The sequence below is a fragment of the Buteo buteo genome, chromosome 25 (genome assembly GCF_964188355.1).
Source record: "Buteo buteo chromosome 25, bButBut1.hap1.1, whole genome shotgun sequence".
In the NCBI taxonomy this organism is placed as follows: domain Eukaryota; kingdom Metazoa; phylum Chordata; class Aves; order Accipitriformes; family Accipitridae; genus Buteo; species Buteo buteo.
The window spans coordinates 17,875,211-17,895,166 of NC_134195.1; the positions used below are offsets into that span (position 1 = coordinate 17,875,211).

At 38.3% G+C, this 19,956-nt stretch overlaps 1 protein-coding gene across 4 annotated transcripts in view; it reads left to right on the top strand.

Moving 5' to 3' along the window:
* WWC3 (WWC family member 3) overlaps positions 1 to 19,956 on the top strand; it is a 103,689-nt gene that overhangs the window by 69,700 nt on the left and 14,033 nt on the right. For 3 of the 4 annotated variants that reach the window (XM_075057572.1, XM_075057569.1, XM_075057570.1), the window contains exons 9-15: positions 3,037 to 3,279; positions 6,528 to 6,617; positions 7,751 to 8,325; positions 14,463 to 14,583; positions 15,343 to 15,417; positions 16,461 to 16,547; positions 18,939 to 19,131. In XM_075057572.1, coding sequence (XP_074913673.1) covers positions 3,037 to 3,279; positions 6,528 to 6,617; positions 7,751 to 8,325; positions 14,463 to 14,583; positions 15,343 to 15,417; positions 16,461 to 16,547; positions 18,939 to 19,131 — 1,384 coding nt within the window. The remainder of the gene's footprint in view (positions 1 to 3,036; positions 3,280 to 6,527; positions 6,618 to 7,750; positions 8,326 to 14,462; positions 14,584 to 15,342; positions 15,418 to 16,460; positions 16,548 to 18,938; positions 19,132 to 19,956) is intronic. The other variant, XM_075057571.1, reaches the window with a different exon arrangement.

Genomic DNA, 19,956 nt, shown 5'->3' on the forward strand with positions numbered 1-19,956 from the left:
TTGTGTTTGGGAAGAAAAGCTTGTGTTGGGAGAAGACAAATTGCAATTATGGAACATGCTTAAGAGGATTTTTTTTATTATGTTTTTAGCAGAACTGAACATGACTCCTTTGATATTTTTCTTTGGTTTAAGTGAGTGAGACCATAAAAGCCTTAGGGAAGTTTTCTAGCCAAGGTGATAAATTTTTAAAAGTTTATCACTGGTAGCTTTTTGGAAGAACTTACCATACAGAGGGAGTCCTTAGTGGAAAGCAAGCAACAAAATTCATTTGAAGGAAATACAGGTTGCAGTATTGACTTATTGGTGCTGAAGTTCCCCTCCCAACAGCTTCCTGCATTATGTAGCTTTTTGTGAGTGCTTTTTCTTTGCTTAAAGGGAAGACGTAGAGACAAGAAGAGCTAGCTGAAATGCTAAGAGTGTCAAGGGAATCTAAGTAAATACCTAATCTGATTTTGGAACTCTTCAGTGATACAAACCTTGTCCACAGCAGTACTTTTCCCTTTAATGACAGTATAATTAAGTTAGTGTATGACAACTTCCTGCTTTCAAAGCATCATCATAACAGAAATTGAGGGGAAAAAACAAAACTTCAAACTGGAATGTCCTACACTAAGGGAGTTATGTGGTCTCAGCAAGCTCAAGAGTCTAAATTAAAACCTCTTGTCTTGAGGGAGGTGTGTTACTCTACAGCTGAGTGGATTCAGTGGTTAATTAGCACTGAAAGGGGGGATCCCACCTTCCCCTCTTGCCTGCTGGTACTTCTCTCTTCCTTGTTGCCTGCATTAGCATTTATTTGCTCCTGTGGTCAGCTTCTTAACCAGCTTACTCTGCATTAGAAAAATAGCTAGCAAAACAATTGTGTTAAAATGAAGGAGAGGGTCAGTCTTTCAGCTGTCTTATAAAACAACCCAGAGACTTCACCAGACACATCTTGTCTTCTTTCATCCACAAGCTGTGTAAGAGCTTATGAACATGGTCACTCAAATACATTGCCGGGGCTCATCTGATTCACACTCGCTTGCCAAGCTATGATAACTCAATTGTACCTGAATTCTGTAATTCTGTTGAAAGGACCTTGAGCCCCCACTTGTTTCATTTGGCACCGAACACCTGAAAATCAAGCTGAACACACCTTCAGGAGTGTTTGCTGAATCTTCAACAGCGTAGCAGCCTGGGTAGGGGAGAGGAGGGATCCTCACTCTGCTCGTTCTTCCTGGCCCTTGACGTTTGGTCGATGGGGTGAGGTGCTCTTCAGGAGGCTGCGTCTGGAATTCATGCACAATAGCAGAGGCATGAAATATGTAGACACTATATATTGATTCACAATGGTGCTTTCAGTATCTATTGGCAGGAAGTTGGTTATTAATGCAAGGAGGAGGAAATGGTATTGAAGGGCTTGATAAAGTATTCTGCTTTGGACTAACATGTAACATAATACCCAAGTTCTCTACATGCTGTAAATGAAATCGAAGTGGGGAAAAATGTATTTGACAAAATTCACGGTAAAATTCCTATTCATATATGAATGCAGTCATTGCAAAATGACGTATATTGATATTTTATTTCCCTTCCCCTGATAATAAGATAGCCAAATACTTTCCAGATGTCAGTATGAAATAAAGATTGCATGAGGTTTTTGTTTTAGATGGGGAAAACCTTACCTTTGTCCTGTCTATGCCTTTTCTTTTATTCTTAAACACACGATATCACATTGTGGATCTTCTGTTGGCTTGTTATGTGCCTTTACCTTGCTTTGTTATTATCTTTTCTTTCTTACCAGATATTTTGGAAGAAAGATTACTTTAACCAAAAGAATGAATGCATATCCCACTTTTATGGCTGGCTTTAAATGTGCTTTTATTTTTTTATTTATTTAAAGGGTGATAATCTCCTGTGGTGCACTGAACTTTGAATGCTACCATTTCAAAGTGAAGATGAAAATGAGGTGTACAACTGCATAACTGTTGTACAGTTCTTAGTTTCAAATGTTCAAAAATCAGAAAGCTAGATTTCCTCTTACATTTCATTTTCACTGTAACATTCTAAAGTGTCTAAATTGCCCACTGTAAGACAAGCATAAATATCTAGCAGTAGAAGAGTGTTCTCCCCGTGATGTTTATATACCTTTAGATTTTGCCAAAAGAAGCATTTGTGAAATTTCTAGCTTTAGGGTTCTTCATAATATTTATGAGAGTTCAAAATTTGGTTTTAGCAGAACATTTTCTTAAAATGTCAACTGTGCAATTGTTCTTATAACTGCTGTTTCATGTAGTGGTTCAGCATATTGAGATACAGGAAACTACGTTAGGCTATAAAGCCTACTACAAAAAAAATCAAGTTAGCTTATTTAATTTAATTGCTTGATTTGATGATGGATCCGTCTAAAGCCACCTGTATTTTGTAACCAGTAGATCTTTTTTCCAGACCTTGTTTTTCTTTTACTGACAGCTTATTTATTCTTAAAATTTTGTTGTCTGTCAGGACTGCCTAATATTTTCAGCCCCTTGAACCATTCCTGTGCACAGTGGGACATGAATATATCGATCTATTGTCACTAGATAAGCATCTCCCTTTCATCCCTTTTAGCTTCTCACTGCACTTTTGAAATCCCAAGTTAAGATCTGATAGAGGAAGAATGAGGAATGAAAGGATGTTCAACTTCATCAGCTGTACAGGCAGCAAACTCAAGAGCTATAAAAATATGAATTGATCTATTTCAAAAAGAGAAAGCTGTCAAGGCAGGTATTGTCCACATGATAGATAAATGCACTGTAATTCTTATACAGCTACACACTTAGAAGCACTGGCAGTTCTTTAGTGTTTAAAAATACACTAAACAAAGAAAAAAAACCCCCAAATCCCCCCCCCCCCCCCCAACCCAGAAACATATAATCCTAAAGTCCTCTATATTTTCTTGTTTCAAAATTTAGAGGAAAAGTTACAGAAGTCAACAGGCTTCACCTTCTGGTATTTTTCCTCTTAATTGTCTTCATCTTTGTCTCCTGCATTTTGAAATATATTTATTCTCTTTTAAAGAGTTTCGAATATACAACAGCAGCTGGCCTTGCTAGATAATGAATCTTGGCCAGGAATGGCTGAAGCGGACAGGGATCGTCTTCAGCTCATCAAAGAGAAGGAGGCTCTTCTTCAGGAGTTGCAGCTCATCAGTCAGCAGAGACGATCCCCAGAAGACATTGCACGTTTGGAGGAAGAAAAAAGACGCTTGGAGGATGAAATTCAACGGGCTCGAGCAACGTCTGCTCATGGGGCCACTGAAAGGTTTGGGAACTTAAACCATTTTCTTATCTACTTTAAGATCCATATAGGTAGTTTCAAAAGGAAGAGTAGGGAATTTCACTGTGTTTAAGAAACAAAAAAAAATGTTACTAGAGTAATTTGCTTTCGAAAAAGGAAGAGACTGCTCCTGGCTGCCATTATTTAATTCTGTCTGTCTTGAAGTTTTCTGAAGGAGAGTTAGAGTGATGTCAACTAGTTAGTACTCCTTTCATTCATCTGAATAGGAAGAAGAGATCAGAATAGAGTGACAAAAGATGCTTGGAAAAAGTCTGAGTGATATTGTTTGATAATAGAGGCTGGAACAACAGTACCTGGATAGTGAAAGATTTTTCTGTTATTTTGCTGTGGAGTAATATTCATCTCCAAAAGCATCAGAACAAAGATCCATTCCTATATTTGGTTTCTGCCTTATAACAGGAAAGTTAAACGATTAAGTTTTCACTGCCTTTTGTATACAGTTTTTCCTTTTAATTTGCAACCTCAGTAGTGGGAGTACATCCCAACTCTGACATTCATGGAACACAGTAAACAGAATCATTCTTGAAAACTTAAATTAAATATCGTTATATGTAAAAACAAACACCCCCCAAAACATATTAATGAAAACACGGTGTTTATTTCAAAGTTGCCCAGTTTTTCCTGTAGCCATAGAAATGGACAAAACCTCTTAACCTTTTCTTGTTACCATAGACTGTTTCCAGAGAAAGCGAGAAAATACTTGTTTCCCAGACTTGGTTCTCTTAAGTAGTGGTAAAACCCCAGGTTTGACACTTGAGGAAGACTACATGAACCAGCTTTAATGTGATCTGTGTAAAGGTTAATATTTACATAATTAAGACACTTTTAAAATATTTGGAAGCCATGTACAAATTTTGAGAACATCAGCTCCTTTGAAAAGGCTTACTTCGGACAGTAAATTCAGACAATAACTAGAAAATTCACAGCCAACCTGCAGTTCAATGTTACATATTTTGCAATTTTTGCAATATTGTTACATTGGCTTTCCAGCTTAAACTGACAGAAAAGGGAGTTCACTTTACACTGCAGTGTAGTAAGTTTTATTTGTTGTTTTTGGGCTCTCCTGTTAGGTAGTGCATACTATGTTGGCAAGAAGGCCAAGCTGTTTTTCCATGTAGCTCATGCTGTGGAAACCAGCGTTCCAATGTGATACTTGATATTTCAAATGCTAGCAAAAAGTTGAGTAGAAGTTAGAATAATATTGAAGGGCACTCTATTTTTGTATAACAAATTGGAGGAAAGCTTAACTATTAGTAGCCCTGGTTCATTTGTTTGTTTGTTTTAGGCTCAGGAATAACCAAAACCATTCCTAGTTCTGCTTGTCTATTTCCACTTTCTCCTAATCCTGAAATACAAAGACGTTTCCTCTTTAAATAATTACCAGTTCTGTTCTGTAACTGAGTTTTAAAGGCACTGAGTTAACTTAAAATCTGTGTGACAGAGGTGGGGGGTTTTTTGTTTGTTTGGGGGAGGACGTTTCTGTTTGGTTTTTGTGGTTGGTGGGGGTTTTTTGGGTTTTTTTGTTTGTTTGTTTTGTTTTTTTGTTTTTTTTGTTTTAAAGATTAGCTGGCAGCCTTAGTTGGAGTCATCTCTTGCCCTTTAGCACAGGTACCTACCTTACGGCATTGATGACTGTGGAGTGTGGGTTCCTAAATTTGTTTTTTAAAGATGGTATGGATACCTCTTCTTTGCCCTGCAAACTTTTGAATCAGTTAAGTTTCTTGGATCCATTTGTCATTGTCTTTTGGTTCCTGCATGCAGTGTCTTTATCATGGAAGTTTGGATAGCTAAGGTGTAGCCTTCCTCGCACCACTTGGTTAACCTGGTCTGGGGACCACAGAAGCAGGAGAAAAGCTTCGGCATTGCTTATACTTGGGTGCGGTTGCGATGAGGGGAGCCTCCCCGGAGGGTGGTGGGTTGCTGGAGTGTAGCGCTTCAGCCCCTTGCCAGCATATGAATGGATGAAGTTGGGACGCCAAAAAGGTTGAGAGATTTTTTTTTTTTTTTTCTGCTAACAAAGACATATTTTTTTCATATCTTTAACTATCCAAAATTCATCGAAACTAATGCTGCCATTTTGTTTTATCCAGAAGGACTCCCTTTTTGTTGTTGGATTTTTTTATTTTATTTTTTTTTATCCTGCCCACTAACATGTTGAATTCAAACAACTGTCTTTGCAGTTGAGAACGGTCTGAAGCACTCAAGTTTAATCTGCTTTCTCCAAACTGTCTGTGAGAATCCCAATTTCCAGCCAACTTATGAATGTAGGGCTGGAGCAGTAACTTTCCTGGACATAAAAATGTACAACTCAAAACAGATTACACCCTGATTTTATTTTGAAGTTCAGTGATTGAGCTTAGAAAAACAAAATACCAGAAATACTTATAATTCTAGATTCAGGAAAAGAATAAATGTGATATCAATAGATAAAACTTATTCTTTGCAGTTTTTATAATCTCAAAATACAAAATTTAAGATATCTTACAGGTGTATGAGACCAACAGCATTATAGGTACATTTCCTTTGTGTTGTGGCAGTGGTACTGAGTAATTCAGCTGCTTGTTATTAGAATAGGAAAAAAATAAGTCGCAGTGAGAGATTTTTGTCATAGCTTAGTATTCAAAATGCTGTATCACCTGCTTAAATATAACGATATATAAATGTGCTTGAAACACCTAGAATTAGAGCTTAAAGTTGAGTTTTATGGTTACTGCTTAACAGAAGTCCTCCAAAAATTTTTCTTTTTACCTTTGAAATTTGACACTAGTTAGCTTGGATAGTAGGGCTATTTGGAATGTTTTTTTCCTGCCAAGGTGATGAAAGTCCTAGTAGTTCTCTGTATTTTACTGACACAGTCAGGTTGATGGAAGGGGAAAAAAAGAAATCTTGTAGAGCCTGATGTTTTTACCTAGGACTTCTTCTGACTTTGCTAATTGCTGTAATGTATTTTCAACATCATGACTCTTACACTGTACCTCAATTACTTCTCTTGTCTGGGAATTCTGCTGGAGTCTTGGTTCTTGTGTTCTTGCTGGAACTACCATCGCTGCATATGAGCTGTGTAAATTAAAACTTCTCATTAAACAGTGAAACTTCTTTTTATATTCCAAACTGCAACGCAGTAATATTTTTCTGTACTTGGAAAGCTCCTAGCACTTCTTAAGCACTACTGTAATGAAGAAAAATAGTAATATGTATCTGTTTAATTATAGGATACTGTTACAGGAAAAGAGAAATTGTTTGCTTATGCAACTAGAAGAAGCTACACGTTTAACCTCATATTTACACTCCCAGTTAAAAAGGTGAGTTAAGTAAAACCAGCAGGTTTTGAAGTTTAACTGCAGCAGAGAAGAATATTAATAGTCTATCAAGTTTGCCTTTTAATACTTGTATATATGTGTGCCAAGTAAATTAATTTTTTACTAAATTTATACAGTTTGGTCTATGGAATGTGATGATTTGGATGGAGTTTTATAAATAGTATTAGTGATGGCTATGTGAGCTAGATTATTAAGTGTATTTGGGAATTTTGTATGTTATCTTATTTTCCAAAGATACATACTTAAAACACATTGTAGTATTGTTACTGTTTTACTAATTTGATGATAACATTCTTTTAAGTTCTGTGAGGTTTTAAAATTTTGATACCTTCTGCAAAGGATGGGGTTTTGACCTCTGGTGAGATGACAAAATTTTGCCATTTAAATACAAGAATGTGCTAAGACCCACACAGAAGCCCCAAATGTTTTGCATATTCACACTGGCAGCTGCCTTTTTAGATACAGCTCTTGGGGATTCCTCCGCTCAACACAATGTCAACACGAAAAGCTCAGTTCCTGCTGTGTCTCACTTCATCTCTCTCCATCACTTATATTCTTCTCTGTGTCTGAAAGTGGCGAGAGGAACTGGAATAGGATTCATCCTAAAGTCTTTTTTATTTTACACTGGAAAAACTTGCGAGGATGAGGCTTATGCAGCAGTTTGTTAGGACTTTACCAAATCCCCTTGCACTTCTTTTCTCTGGTATGTTTATGACCCATCATTAATGTAAATTCAAGATGGATCACGGTAATCTACCCTTCCTGGCTTTACATTGAGTCCACTGATCCAGATCCTGCTCTGGCCTCTTTTCTACCAAATTATGGCTGCTTACACTTTGGAGGAAAGAGTAGGCTTGTCCTGTTGGACCATTTGTCTTCAGGCACTTGTTCTGATTTGGTTGTCGCCTGCGCTGTTCCAGTCATGGTTGTGCTTGAGATCAGGGCGAAAGACGTGAGCTAGGCCTTAAAATGCCAAATCATCTCTCCTTGTCATTGTACTGAATACAGGCAAAATTGCTTGTATAATCTGGATTGATGTTTCCAGGTCTGCGCTGGTGTTTCTGATTATATTTGAAAGGGCCTTTTTTTGCTTTCTCTTCCCCTGCCTGCTGCAGTCTGTCAGCTAGCACCCTCACAATGTCCTCTGGCAGCAGCAGAGGATCCCTGGCCTCCAGTCGAGGATCCTTGGCCTCCAGCAGAGGCTCCCTCAGCTCCGTCAGCTTTACGGACATCTATGGCCTTCCACAGTACGACAAATCAGACAGCGTTACAGACTACGGGCAGCATTTACGCTTTGACATAATTCCCTTCGAGTCTCTCACAAAGGATGTGCCATACGCTGATCCCATCGGACACTCAAATTTCAATAAACAGCGGAGGTCTCTGGATACCCCACAGTCCCTGGCATCCCTGTCATCACGGTCCTCCTTGTCATCATTGTCCCCTCCAAGTTCACCTCTGGACACCCCATTTCTCTCTGCATCTCGAGATTCTCCCTTGGCTCAGATGTCAGAAGGTTTTGAGGAGATGGCAAGCATAGGGGCCCTGGAAATACTCAGGGCTCAGACCGCAGTGTTGGGTGATGATGATACACAAGGAACGAGCTCATCTCAGACGTCCTCCTACCCTGTGGACAATGAAGGGCTGCGAGAAATGGGACCACAGCTGACTGCTGTCCAGACTGGTGGAGGTGAGTTTCTGGACTTTACTATTTTGTCACATTATCATAGAAAATGTCACACAGACCTAAGCATACTAGCACAGTAGAGATTGTTCCTCAGTTTGACTTACTTTACTTCCATCAGTTAAAAATTACATGGTAGATGTTAGCTGTTAAAAAACCCAACCAACCAACAAAAAAAAAAACCCCAAACTTTAGATTTAGGGCAAAGAGGTGAAAGAACAGAGAAATCCTTGTAAATAGATCTTAAAATAGTGGTGAATTGGGTGGAAGAAAGGGAGTGGAATATGGACTTTTTTTGGAGTGTAGCACATCAAGGAATAAATATTTTGGCCTTGGATTGGGAATTAGTAAAAAAAAAAACAAAAACAAACACATGGTTTAGTTACTTCTGAGGCCCCGAATTGTGCCCATATTGTCATTATTCTGATAATTTAAAGCAACACAAACCCGGGGGAGATAGGGAAAAAAAAACCCCAAAACAACTCCCCCCAAAAACCCCAAACACAAAACCAGGCACAAGGTGATGCTGCTGACAGTGCTTGAAGGCTGGCTGACTCTACGCTGAATTCGTACACACCCCAGGCCATGTTCCCATGTCCAAGTTCTGCGATGGAGCAGAAGCCGCAGTGGCGTGGCGGTCGGGAGTGCATGGTGCGCTGTGCTGAGGAGAGTCTTCATCAGCCAAGGAGCATCTTTTGTAGGGGCTGTGCGAGAAGTTAAGGATCCACTCTGGGTGGTTGTCTCAGAACCTGTGCTCTGTGATCGCAGAGGAGCGATGTGTGCGGTTACCACGGCACACGTACTGTTGAGTTTTCTTCTCCTCCTTGACTGTGAAGTTGATGGACTTTCTTTAGCTTGCATTGGTGGAAGCTCCTGAGGCACTACAGTAGAGAAACATAAATTAGAGAGATCAAAAGAGGAAACAGAAACCTTTTTTAAAAACAAGAGATTTAAAAACCCGAGCGTACAGGCACATGAGAAATTTCTTTTCCTGTTTTAATCAATCAAATGAAGAACTGCTCTTAAAATGAAAGAGTATTCCTTCATGATCACGTTTTTGTTTGTTGGTTGCTCATATTTCTAATAAAACCATACAAGTGGAGAAGGGCTTTTAGAGAATATTTTTAATATACAATTTAATATTAAAGCTTCTAATTCCCATCCCATTTCTGTATCCAGAATTCTGTGTTGGCAGTTGCATAGAATGTTGCATTCAGAACTTACAACATCATGAATAATGTGAAATGTAACCAGAGAAGGTATCACATTATCCTACCAAAATCTTATTTGTCAAGTGATAATGAGAAGGAACATTGACAGTACCTAAGGAAAAGCTTTCAGCTTTTTATTTTTATAAAGAAAATGTCACCACTGTGCTGAAAAGCCTGTATTGCTCAAACATTTGAGTCTAGACTCACCTACTTTCCTTAACACAGCTAGCATTGCCAGAAGATACTGCTGCAGAATTTACATTTACTAGATGTAAACATTTCTAGTGCCCATATTGCAGCTTTCAGACCAAAATAAACAGAATTCCAGAGACCAGCATGTAAGCTTGTGCTTAAATTAGTGCCATGAAGAGGCTTCCTGAGGCTTTCTTTAAACCTCAGATCAGACCACAGCCTGTCTTCACCCATTGTGGTAAGTGAAACTATGTTAGTAGTTCATTTATAGCTTGTACGTGTTTCCTAGAAGTGAAGGCCCGGTCTGAGGGCCTAGGGAGCAATAGGATGAGGGTCAAGTTCCTGCTTTGGTTTTCCTTTTCTCCTTCCTCTGTCACGTTTCTACACATTTCACATTTCTCTGAAAACCTCTGGCAGACCATACCTGTGCTACCTGCTGTCACTGCTGCAGTGTCCCCCTCCAGCTCCTAGGACAGGGGTTACAACTTTTCTCTGTGTACAGCAGAGTGCTTTATGTTGCTTTTTGAGGAAAAATGTATGGTTAAAAGGTAGCCAGGCTGTCCTCTTTTTGATTTTTTTTTTTTTTTTTTTTTTAATATTTTAATTTGAAAATAATTGCTTAAGGAAAATTGGTTTAACCTTTCTGATTTCTATCTGGAGTCATGACTACGTTTTGCTCCACACTCACAATTGCAAACCCACCAGCTATTAATGCAGTTTGCAAGTAGCAGTTGGAAGTTTCGGAATTATTTTGGTTTTGTACTCTTTTCTTGAAGAATTCGATGGAGCATCAAACTCGTGTATCCCAGCCTGGGAACCCGCAGACATTGGGGGGTTTTGGTTTTCACCAAGGTATTATGCAGTGTGCTTTGCTGCTGCCACCCAATGGTCTGGTAGCATAACGCGACGCTGGAAAACCAGTAAGTCTCAGCTTGGCCAAATCTTAAAGGTCTTTTGCCTGTTCTTCACTAGACAAACATGAAGTAATTTTTGCAAATTCTGGGGATCGGGGAGGTTAACAGTGAATAAACTGCACATACTTTGCACTGAAACAGCACCTGAGCAAGTTCAAGGAGTTCTTCAGGAACTGCAGTTTTGATGTTCAGTTGCTGATGTGCTGTTTGATTGTTCTGCATCTGTCTCCGGGACATACTGTGAAATATGTTAGCATGTATGAATGGAGGGAATATGCCTGAGAGGTTAAATCCACCGTATTTATGAAGCTGGGAGTGGGAGGAAACATATTAATAAAATACTGGGCTTTAATATCTTCACTATCTCTTCCTCTCTATCCTAAAATAATATTTCAAGTGCTAAGTTTCCTTTAATGCCTAAATAATCTCTTGTTTGTAAAATACTGTCACAGATCTAAAAGATGATTTATCATTGTGTGCTTTTCATTTTGTCTTGTTTCTCATGCGGCACAACAGAAAAATTCACTGTAAGTGAACCTGAAATTACTTACTGTGCTGTTTTTGCCTGTAATTCCCAGTGTGTTTTTCTGTGTGAAGTGTTGGTTGTTTTGTTTTTTGGTTTTGGGGGTTTTTTTTGAGTTGCATGTGAAGAAACAGGAGATTTTGCTACATTTGGTTTTGTTTGTTATTGTGCTGTATCTGTTTAATCATTATAGCATACTTAATTTTTTGCTATGTCAACTAAACAATATATTCATGGCTGTAGTTAAATTCCTGGAAAAAGTGTTCTGCGAGCTTCAGCTTTGTTATATCATAGTAATGCCTGACAGCATCATGGTAGGTAAGGTCTGTTTGTGTCTCTGATTTAGTTTTTATGAGAGTGTTTGACTCTTTTATTAGTGCATTTTGAGCTGACGTGCGGTATTTGTAGTCTCCTAAGCTTGTAAAACATGCTTTAGATTTATTTATGTATTTTTTAGTTAATGAAATATTGGAAACACAAATTTCCTTTGAAGTTCACTTTTTCAACTAATGACACCTGAGAATGTTCTTTTAATCAGGGCTGTCTTATGTTTCTCAAGCTTTGGCACCTAGTAGTTCTGGAAATTCATATATATAGTTCACTGATAATGTTATTTAAATAAGAAAATGAGAGGTAATTGTCTATCTTAGAAACTTTATTTTTAAACAATTCTATAACTTCCAGCATTGGAAGGTCTGTAACCTGTCCTAAACCTTGTTCTGTTTAAACCAAAATCTGATGTTTCTTTTTTCTTGACCAATTTTTCCTGCTGACCTTTTTTTTTTTTTTTTTCCCCCTAGTCAAGGGCATGTTTTGGTGTTTGCATCTCTCCCAAATTCACTGGGGTTGCCCAGATGTTACTGAATGCTTCTGTGGCCTGCAGGCAGCGAGCAAATCATTGTCAAGTTACAGCATTGTTGCAACATGTCAGTTTTTCATGACATTATATTGGTGCTTCAGAGCAATTTTTCCTTCCAGACAAATTGGGAACATGAACCTCCAAAGGAGAGAGCCTGTGAGGTCCTTCATCCGCTACATCTATACAAAGTGTTCAAATAGAGGGGTGAGCCAAAGGCTTATTTAAAAAAAGAAGCCATCCTAGTGTAACTTGCTGAAATTAGTACAGAAATTACAGAAGCACTTTCATACAAAATTTATACACTTTTGTGAAGTTCAGCCTCTTTCCAATGATGTAAAATTGTTGAGAAACTTTCATATTAAAAGGTGTCTCTACAGAGTGCTAGTTTTGATTCTGCATAAATATCAGTGACAGAACTTGAGGTGGACTCACCAAATTAAAAGTTCTTTAAAAAAAAAAAAAAAAAGGAAAAAACCCAAACAACCAAGGAAACAAACCCACCACTTTGTACAAGTGATATGGAGGAGAGCATGGTTCAAATACAGTTTCTTTGCTTTCTGTGAGCTAGCTTGAACTTGGCTCTCATTTGTGGGAAGGATGACATGAGTAACAGTGCGTGATGTGTGGTGTACACTAAGGGTGGGATGCTGTAATTGGAGGTGGGGGGGAAGGGTGGTTCTTTCTCCAGGCACAGAGACAAGTGCAAATTGGGCTGTTCCTGGTCAGCAGATAAAATTCCTGCGTAGCTGAAGATGACCAAATCCTTTGTTGAATTTGGAGGGGAGGTTCGTAGGGCTGCTTACAGATCCAAAAGGACAGAGAACTGGCTCTGCTGATATGTGGGAATTTTAGCTCCAAACAGGACCCTGTGATTTTTTGGAACATCTTTTGGGATTTTGTGCTGTTTGTGGCCTGATAATAGGAATGTACCTTGGACCGGTGCAGGACTGCTGGGCTCAGTGCATCTGGTCTGCCAGTCCCACAGTGGGTTAAAGCTAACCTTAGCCAAACTCTTCTGTTGACAGCAGTGATGTGGTGGTGTTAATTTGGGGGACTTTTATCAAGCTTCAAGTCCTGATGTCCTGTCCTGGTGGTGCTTGGGTGGGAGGCGAGATGGGTTCCATGCAGGGGGGTGGCTCACTGTCCGTAGTCTGTACCACAGGTGGAGCTCAAGCCATGGGCTGACATTCCGTTGAAGGAAACTTACTGATTAGGTACCAGTATTTTCTTTTTGATGCCTTAAGATAATGCGTAACAGAGGTACTCAATAAGTTGTTACTTGAAGTAAGGCACGTTTCGTCCCTAGTTGGGGGTGGTAAGCTGTAAATGTCAGCTGGTGCTTGTCTCCCATGTGATGTGCACAATGCTACTGTCACTCCAAATGCTGTCTGCTGAAACTGTGAATGCTTCCATGCTGTCTAAGTTTCTGAGCACGAGTAGAAGCAAATAAGATGCTTTCCCCACTTTTGAAGTGGCATCTCTTTGCCATTGCTTTTTCTGCTTAGAGGACAAGCATTCAGCCTTAAGCAAAAGAGAGGAAAGTTGGTAGAAGTTCTTTACGGCAGTGAAGAAGTCTGTTTAATGGTTCTCTCTAGGACTTGAAAGAAAACAACCTCAAGTTAGCTATCATTGAAGTGTTGAAACCTTACCTATGAAATTCTTGAGCATCACCACTTGTGCATGTACTTTAAAGGATTGGTAGCTGCTATACCCACTTGCCTGTGCAAAACCTGATGTATAACATCATTTTTGTTGATACACTCAAAACAGGAAACTGATTGCTGAGTCGCTATTTATGGTGTTGCTGGTGACTCGGGGAAGGATGGAAGAAGGGGTTGAATATTGCTTCCTCCTCCCCCAGTCAGCTTTCAAAGTCATTCACCAAAAATCTGAAAAAACAGTGATCTGAGTGAGTTGGAAAGCACTGGTTCTTTTTGATAATGCCTCTCAAACTGTAAATAAAAGCTGCTATTATGCGGTGGTATAAACAGTATGCTTTGAGACTTCATATTAGGAAACAAATGAGAACAAAACCTCACATTGTGTTATCTGATAACTTCTTAAAAGAATTAGTCTCTGTGTTTGTTTTCAACCTATTGTATATTCAGTAGGTAAATCTTAAAAGTTTAGGATATCATGTGTACCTATGTTGAATTAATGTAGGTCTTCCTCCAGGAGAGGTTATTCTACCAGAAAAGCATTTAATAACAATGCAGTTGGTTTATACTTAGTCTTGTCAGAGAGAAATTAGCCACAATTTCCTTCCTTAATTCTACCACAGAAAGTCTCCGGTCAATTGTATTCAAGGTTTTTAACTTAGGTGAAAAAGGAATGAACTGCATTTGTGCCATTTTGCTGCTAGTTTTGATAAAGTAAATGTTCTTCTTTAGTTTTTAAGAGATTGCCTTGAGCTGATGTTGTCTTCACTTTTTTCTCCATGACAGCTGTAACTCTACGAGGAGACAGTGGTAGAAGATCGGAGAGGAGAGCCAGGCGAGTTTCAGCATGTCTCTCAGATCATTCACTGGCTAGTGACAGTGGCGTGTTTGAAGCTTTAAGCAAAAGGTCAGGTGTATAAATGCATAGTAAGCTGGAAATATTCCTGTTCTTCCACACAGTCCAAAAGAATTCATTGTAAATTTCTGAATATGCTTTCAAAATAGCTAATTCTTAGTAACATAAAAATATTAGGTTGCATGTTTTAAAGGAAAGAAGCTTTTTACGTGCAGTTCCACTGTCATCTTCACAAGTGCCAACTGATTTTGCTTTATTGTCTCTTAAAATACCGTATATTTCTCCCTTGAAAGATAGTTTTCTCAGCTTATTAGTCATAAATCAATTTTATTTTAACCATCTATAACAAAATAAAATTATACAGTCTGACTTACAATTCTGAGCAGCACATGATAGAAGTATAACTGCAAGGGAGAAATACATGCACTGCTGAAAATCGAAAAATGTACAGGTTGACCAAGTGATCGAAGGGTGGATAAAGACATGTTACTTTATACAATTTTTTAACACAATAAACAATAACTGGGAAGAAGATAAGGTTTTGAGGATACTAAAGAGAAATGGAAGACTGAATAAATATTAAAACAACCTAAATATCTTGAAAGAGATTCTAAAACCTCAATTTTTAAAATTGTGAATTACTACTTCTGTATGTTTTAAAATAGATATCTCAGTTCTTTCTATATTACCAGTCCCTCCTGTATTACCAAACAATTGCTTATATCCACAAATCACAAAATAAATGTTCATTTCATTATGTTGTAACAGCTTGGGTCAGTATGTAGTTTACAGTACTTTCTGTTCCTGCAGGAATGAAGATCTGGAAGAGCCTGTTTATGGTGATGCTGCCAGTAATGAAGAACCGCAAATTCATGTTGGATTTCTGTGAGTAGTTACTTCTCTTTCTCCCTGTCAACTCAGCAGGAACTGCTCACTACTTTTCTTGGGTTTGGTTTTTAACTTTTTAATAAACTGAACTTGCAGTGGATAGTTTTAAGAAGTTTCTGAACTGACAGCCAAAGTTCAGTGGACATAAAGATTAGTCAGTCATATGCCACTTTGTGCTGGGGATGTGCCTTAACCACAGTTCATTCAGTGTCCTTTCAATGCTAGCTGATAGAAGGGCCTTCATTACTTCTTGCAGTAGCATTTATTTTCATTGTCTGGGCCATTAGTGTGAGTATGGCTATAGGGATATGTGAGCGAGATTTTTTTGTGCCAGATAAAGGAGGATTACCTTAGGAGAGTCACAGGTGAAGAGACACAAATACGATTCCCAAATAAAGCTTTGAAATCCTGTGCTTAGGGCATGCTATTGTTGGTAGTGGGAGTAGCATGAGGAAGGGCAGGCTATAGCAGTGCAAGGCAGGATGTTGTATGACAGCCCCCCAGAATCATCCCTACCCCTTGGAAAATTAATTCCCAAGCTTGGGAGTTTTAAATCTCAACAGGTTTGTAGTTCCATATCAAAATTAATGCTGATGTGAAAGCGTATAATTTTTTTGTTTCTTTTCATTAACCCATGAAGATAATGCAGACTGATTTGTCTAATGTAAATGATATGTTGTTACACATGCACACACACACACACACACACACACGTGTGTATGGTGTAACTGTTTAAACCAAGGAATGTATTTTATAAAACCTATTCACTACCAAGAGTCACAGTAAGGAATGTTATTCTTTTCAAACAGAATAATGTTTAATTCTCTTAGTTCTGATAACTTTGTTACTGTAGCTAATATTAATAATGTTCTGTTATCAGTGTGCTATCTCTAATTGCTTTTGATTCAAACTGATTTGTGTAAGAGACTTGCTTAACAGCAAAATTTACTTTTACGTTCTTTAAATCTTTCTAGTCTTTCATCTCTATCTCTTAAGCAAAGTATTGATGCTTGGTGACTAACATGAAATTTATTTTCCAGGCATGACAGTGGAAGCGAATGTCTGTTAGTCCATGTATTACAGCTGAAGAACTTTAGTAGTCTAGTTGTTAAAGAAAACTGCAAAATGTAAGCTTAAATTTCACCCAAAACCTGATCATTGCTTGTTTTGTGCCACAGTCGTAAATACCATAGATTTGTTTGCTTTCATGCAAAATTAAGCCATTTATGGAGAAGATGGTACGTCTTAGTTTACATGAGGAAAGGGTTAATTTTATGGACACAAACTGTCCCTTTTATAGAACCTCTGTCATAATGGTCAGGTAACAAGCGTAGTCTCTAATGACCCATGTTCTTACATGTTTATTATGCACAAGAAAATTTGTTCAAAAAACATTGAAGTCATGCTTCCATCATCCCATGCCTTCTGGCCAAAAAGCTGTCTACATTATTTGCAGTATTTGAGAAATATTATTTCCTGTACAACTTCTCTACAGCTTATCTGTGATGCATCCCAGAATAAGCTTAGTGTAATTTTCTCAAATTCCTACGCAGCATCTATATTAATCAGTAAAAGAGATACCTTGCCCTTTATCTTAAACGAATGAACAAACAAAACAAAACAAATAAAAACCCCAAACCAACATAGAAACAGCAACAACAAACCCAACCAGGACATCTGCAGACTTTTGTGGCCATTATAGCTCTCCTTGAATATCTGTGAAACACCTTCCCAAGACAAATACTAGCTGAGATTCAGTACAAACAATTGAGTTTTTTAACCTCTGGCAGCCTGTGCTACTTTTTCAAATTCCATATCACATTATGTAGAACATTGCTTAGTTAATTCTAGTAAATGTTCCTTAAATAATGGCAATGTTGCCATAAAACACTGTTTTATCTAGTGATATGTATCTTAAACATATTTTAAAGAAATTTGACGTGAAAATTGTTGATCTTTATCTCTGGGAGAGGTTGTTTGAAAACTGTGGAAAATGGAAGTGTGATAACATTGTGTTGTAAAATAAGTCATTCTGTGGGAGTTGTTACATAGACATACAGCTCACTGAATGAGTTGATCTTTGTTGAGAATGCTTGATCTTGTTAACCCTGCAAACCTCTAGTGGAAATTCTTTCTATAGGTCAGTGTGTTAGTGTTGGTCTTTTGCTTTGTTTTCAGTGTGAGTGCAAGGAGCACGCAATAGGGGAAAAAAATTGAGTATTGAGTGGTACTAAGACATGTTGTCTTGTGATTAGAAAAAGAAATAAGCGTCATCTGAACGAAGTAGAGTCACCAAAGAAAAAAAATTACTCCAGAGGGTTTGTTGGACATTGTCATGAAGGCAATTGGGCGTCTAAAAGACTCAAAAAGGCAGTTCTGTTCCACATTCTTCTCTGTTAACTACCTGGGCTGGAATCAAGAAATTGAATGGCTGCAGGGTAAATCAAGTGGTTTGTATGGTCAAAAAAGTAGTTTATCTTAGCAAAACCAGAAAAAGCTTTTAGCCAGTTTAATGAACTCCTCCATGTATCTGTACATTCATTGAAATCAGTTGCTGGGGGCAGCGAGGGGGAGGTTACCTGCAGCAGGCAGTGAGCAGAGGAGTTGGATTGCTCCCTTTTTACAGCATGTGAAGCTGTTTACCTAACTGATGCTCCACGCTCCAGTGCTGCAGTTCCACCATAGTGAGCTCTTCCAATTGTCCTCTAACCATTTATTTGCCTGTCAGTGTCAACCCCTCCCTGGTGGTGGCATAAGAATTACACAGTTGCGTGAAGCTGCTTGCACAAGGGAAAGTATGGAAAAAAATATGATATTGCAGGGACTGGACAAGCAGTTGGGACAGGGAGGATACAGAAACACTTCTCTAAGTAGCTCTGCTGCCTTCTGTCAGATTAAAATGGTTGTGGATTTTGTTTTTGGCTTGGAGTCTCAAATGAGGTGGTACCAGATATTTAAATTTGTTTTTTAAGATGGCAGATGGATGCAAGGATTGCAGGTTTCTTTTGCCATCCTTTTGTGCTGAGTTTGGGGGGGGGGGGGGGAAGGTATGCTTACTGGGTGGAAGGAAGAAATGGATTAGTGACACTTATGGGGCAATTCAATTGCCTAAACATAGGCATGTGTTTCCATTTGAAATAGCATAGCATAGCACCTGGCCTCCAGCTGCTGCTGCTCAAGGGAAGGCTGTATCTGTCCCATAGATCCTGTGTCATATTTGCTAGCCCCATGTAGATGCCTTGGATACCTCAGGGCATCTCAAGTGCCACTTGGTGCCTCTGCTTAAGCACCAAGTTAAAAAAAAAAATTAGTTTTAGTTAAAAAACCCTAGCGTTTCCATATTAGCTTTGCAGCTCTTCTCTGTTAAGAGTACAAAATAAATTCCTGTAACAAGGAGATCCCAGAGCAGATTCTTAATGGAGAAGTTACACTGATGTTTTTGCTTAGCTTGATTTTGAGAAATGTAAAATAGCTTTCTTTGTCTGAATTGTGTTATTTGTCTGTTTTGCTGTCCCCAGTCATGTGAGAGTTTATTTACCACCACTTGAGTCAGGCACACCAACCACTTACTGCTCTAGAGCTTTGGAATTCCAAACTCCGTTAATATTTAATGAAGTTTTCCGAATCCCCGTGCATTCAAGTGTTTTGAAATTAAAATCACTGCAGCTGTATATCTGTTCAGTTGACCATCAGCAACAAGAAGAACTATTGGTAAGTGGCCGTTTTTCTTAAAAGCCACGTGATGTGGGAAACTAAAGTTACTTGAGGCATAATTTTTAAGATTAAAAAGAGAAAGTGAAGACTTTATTTTTCCATAAGAAGTGCTGATAGAGTTACATGTTAATGTGTCCATTTGTTCACATACGTAAGTATAGTTCTGTTAATAAAAAAGGTGGGATTTTTAAAAAGTTGAAACGTGCATTTTAGGTTACATAAAGTCTTGGGAATGATTAGCAGAGATTGAGAATTGGAGCATTTTAAGCAGTGATGAAAAGTAACGTTATCTGTGCTACGATTTACTGTTATATTGCAGAGGCATGTTGAAAATTGATAAAAGGTTTGCATTCATTGCTATGGAAGGTAGTAAATAAGGAGTTAAGTTTTTATTTATTTAATGCACTTCTTACAATTGTCTGCTTTGGGGAAAGTTGAAGAATCTGCCATTGCTAAATTTTGGTGCAAGAAGGAAAGCATTGTGGAAAAAAAAAAAAAAAATTTAAACTTTTCCCCAAAGACTTCATCTGACAGCTCTTAGACTACAGTGTGCTCAAGAATTCTGTTTCTGCATGGCACTGTAACGCGTGCGTGATGAATCAGTATCATTAAAATACTTTCCTAATAAAAAGATAAATACAAACCCATTGTTGCTGTGTAACAGTGGGTGAAGACGACTACTGTTATATCAATCTTAACTTTGTTAAAGGGTAATAGTGGTTCAAGCAGGTTTCTGTAACACCAACCTTTTACTTTAAACTGATAGAGGTATCTGATGTAGATGTATTCAAATATATGTAGCAATTGTTTAAATAGGTTACA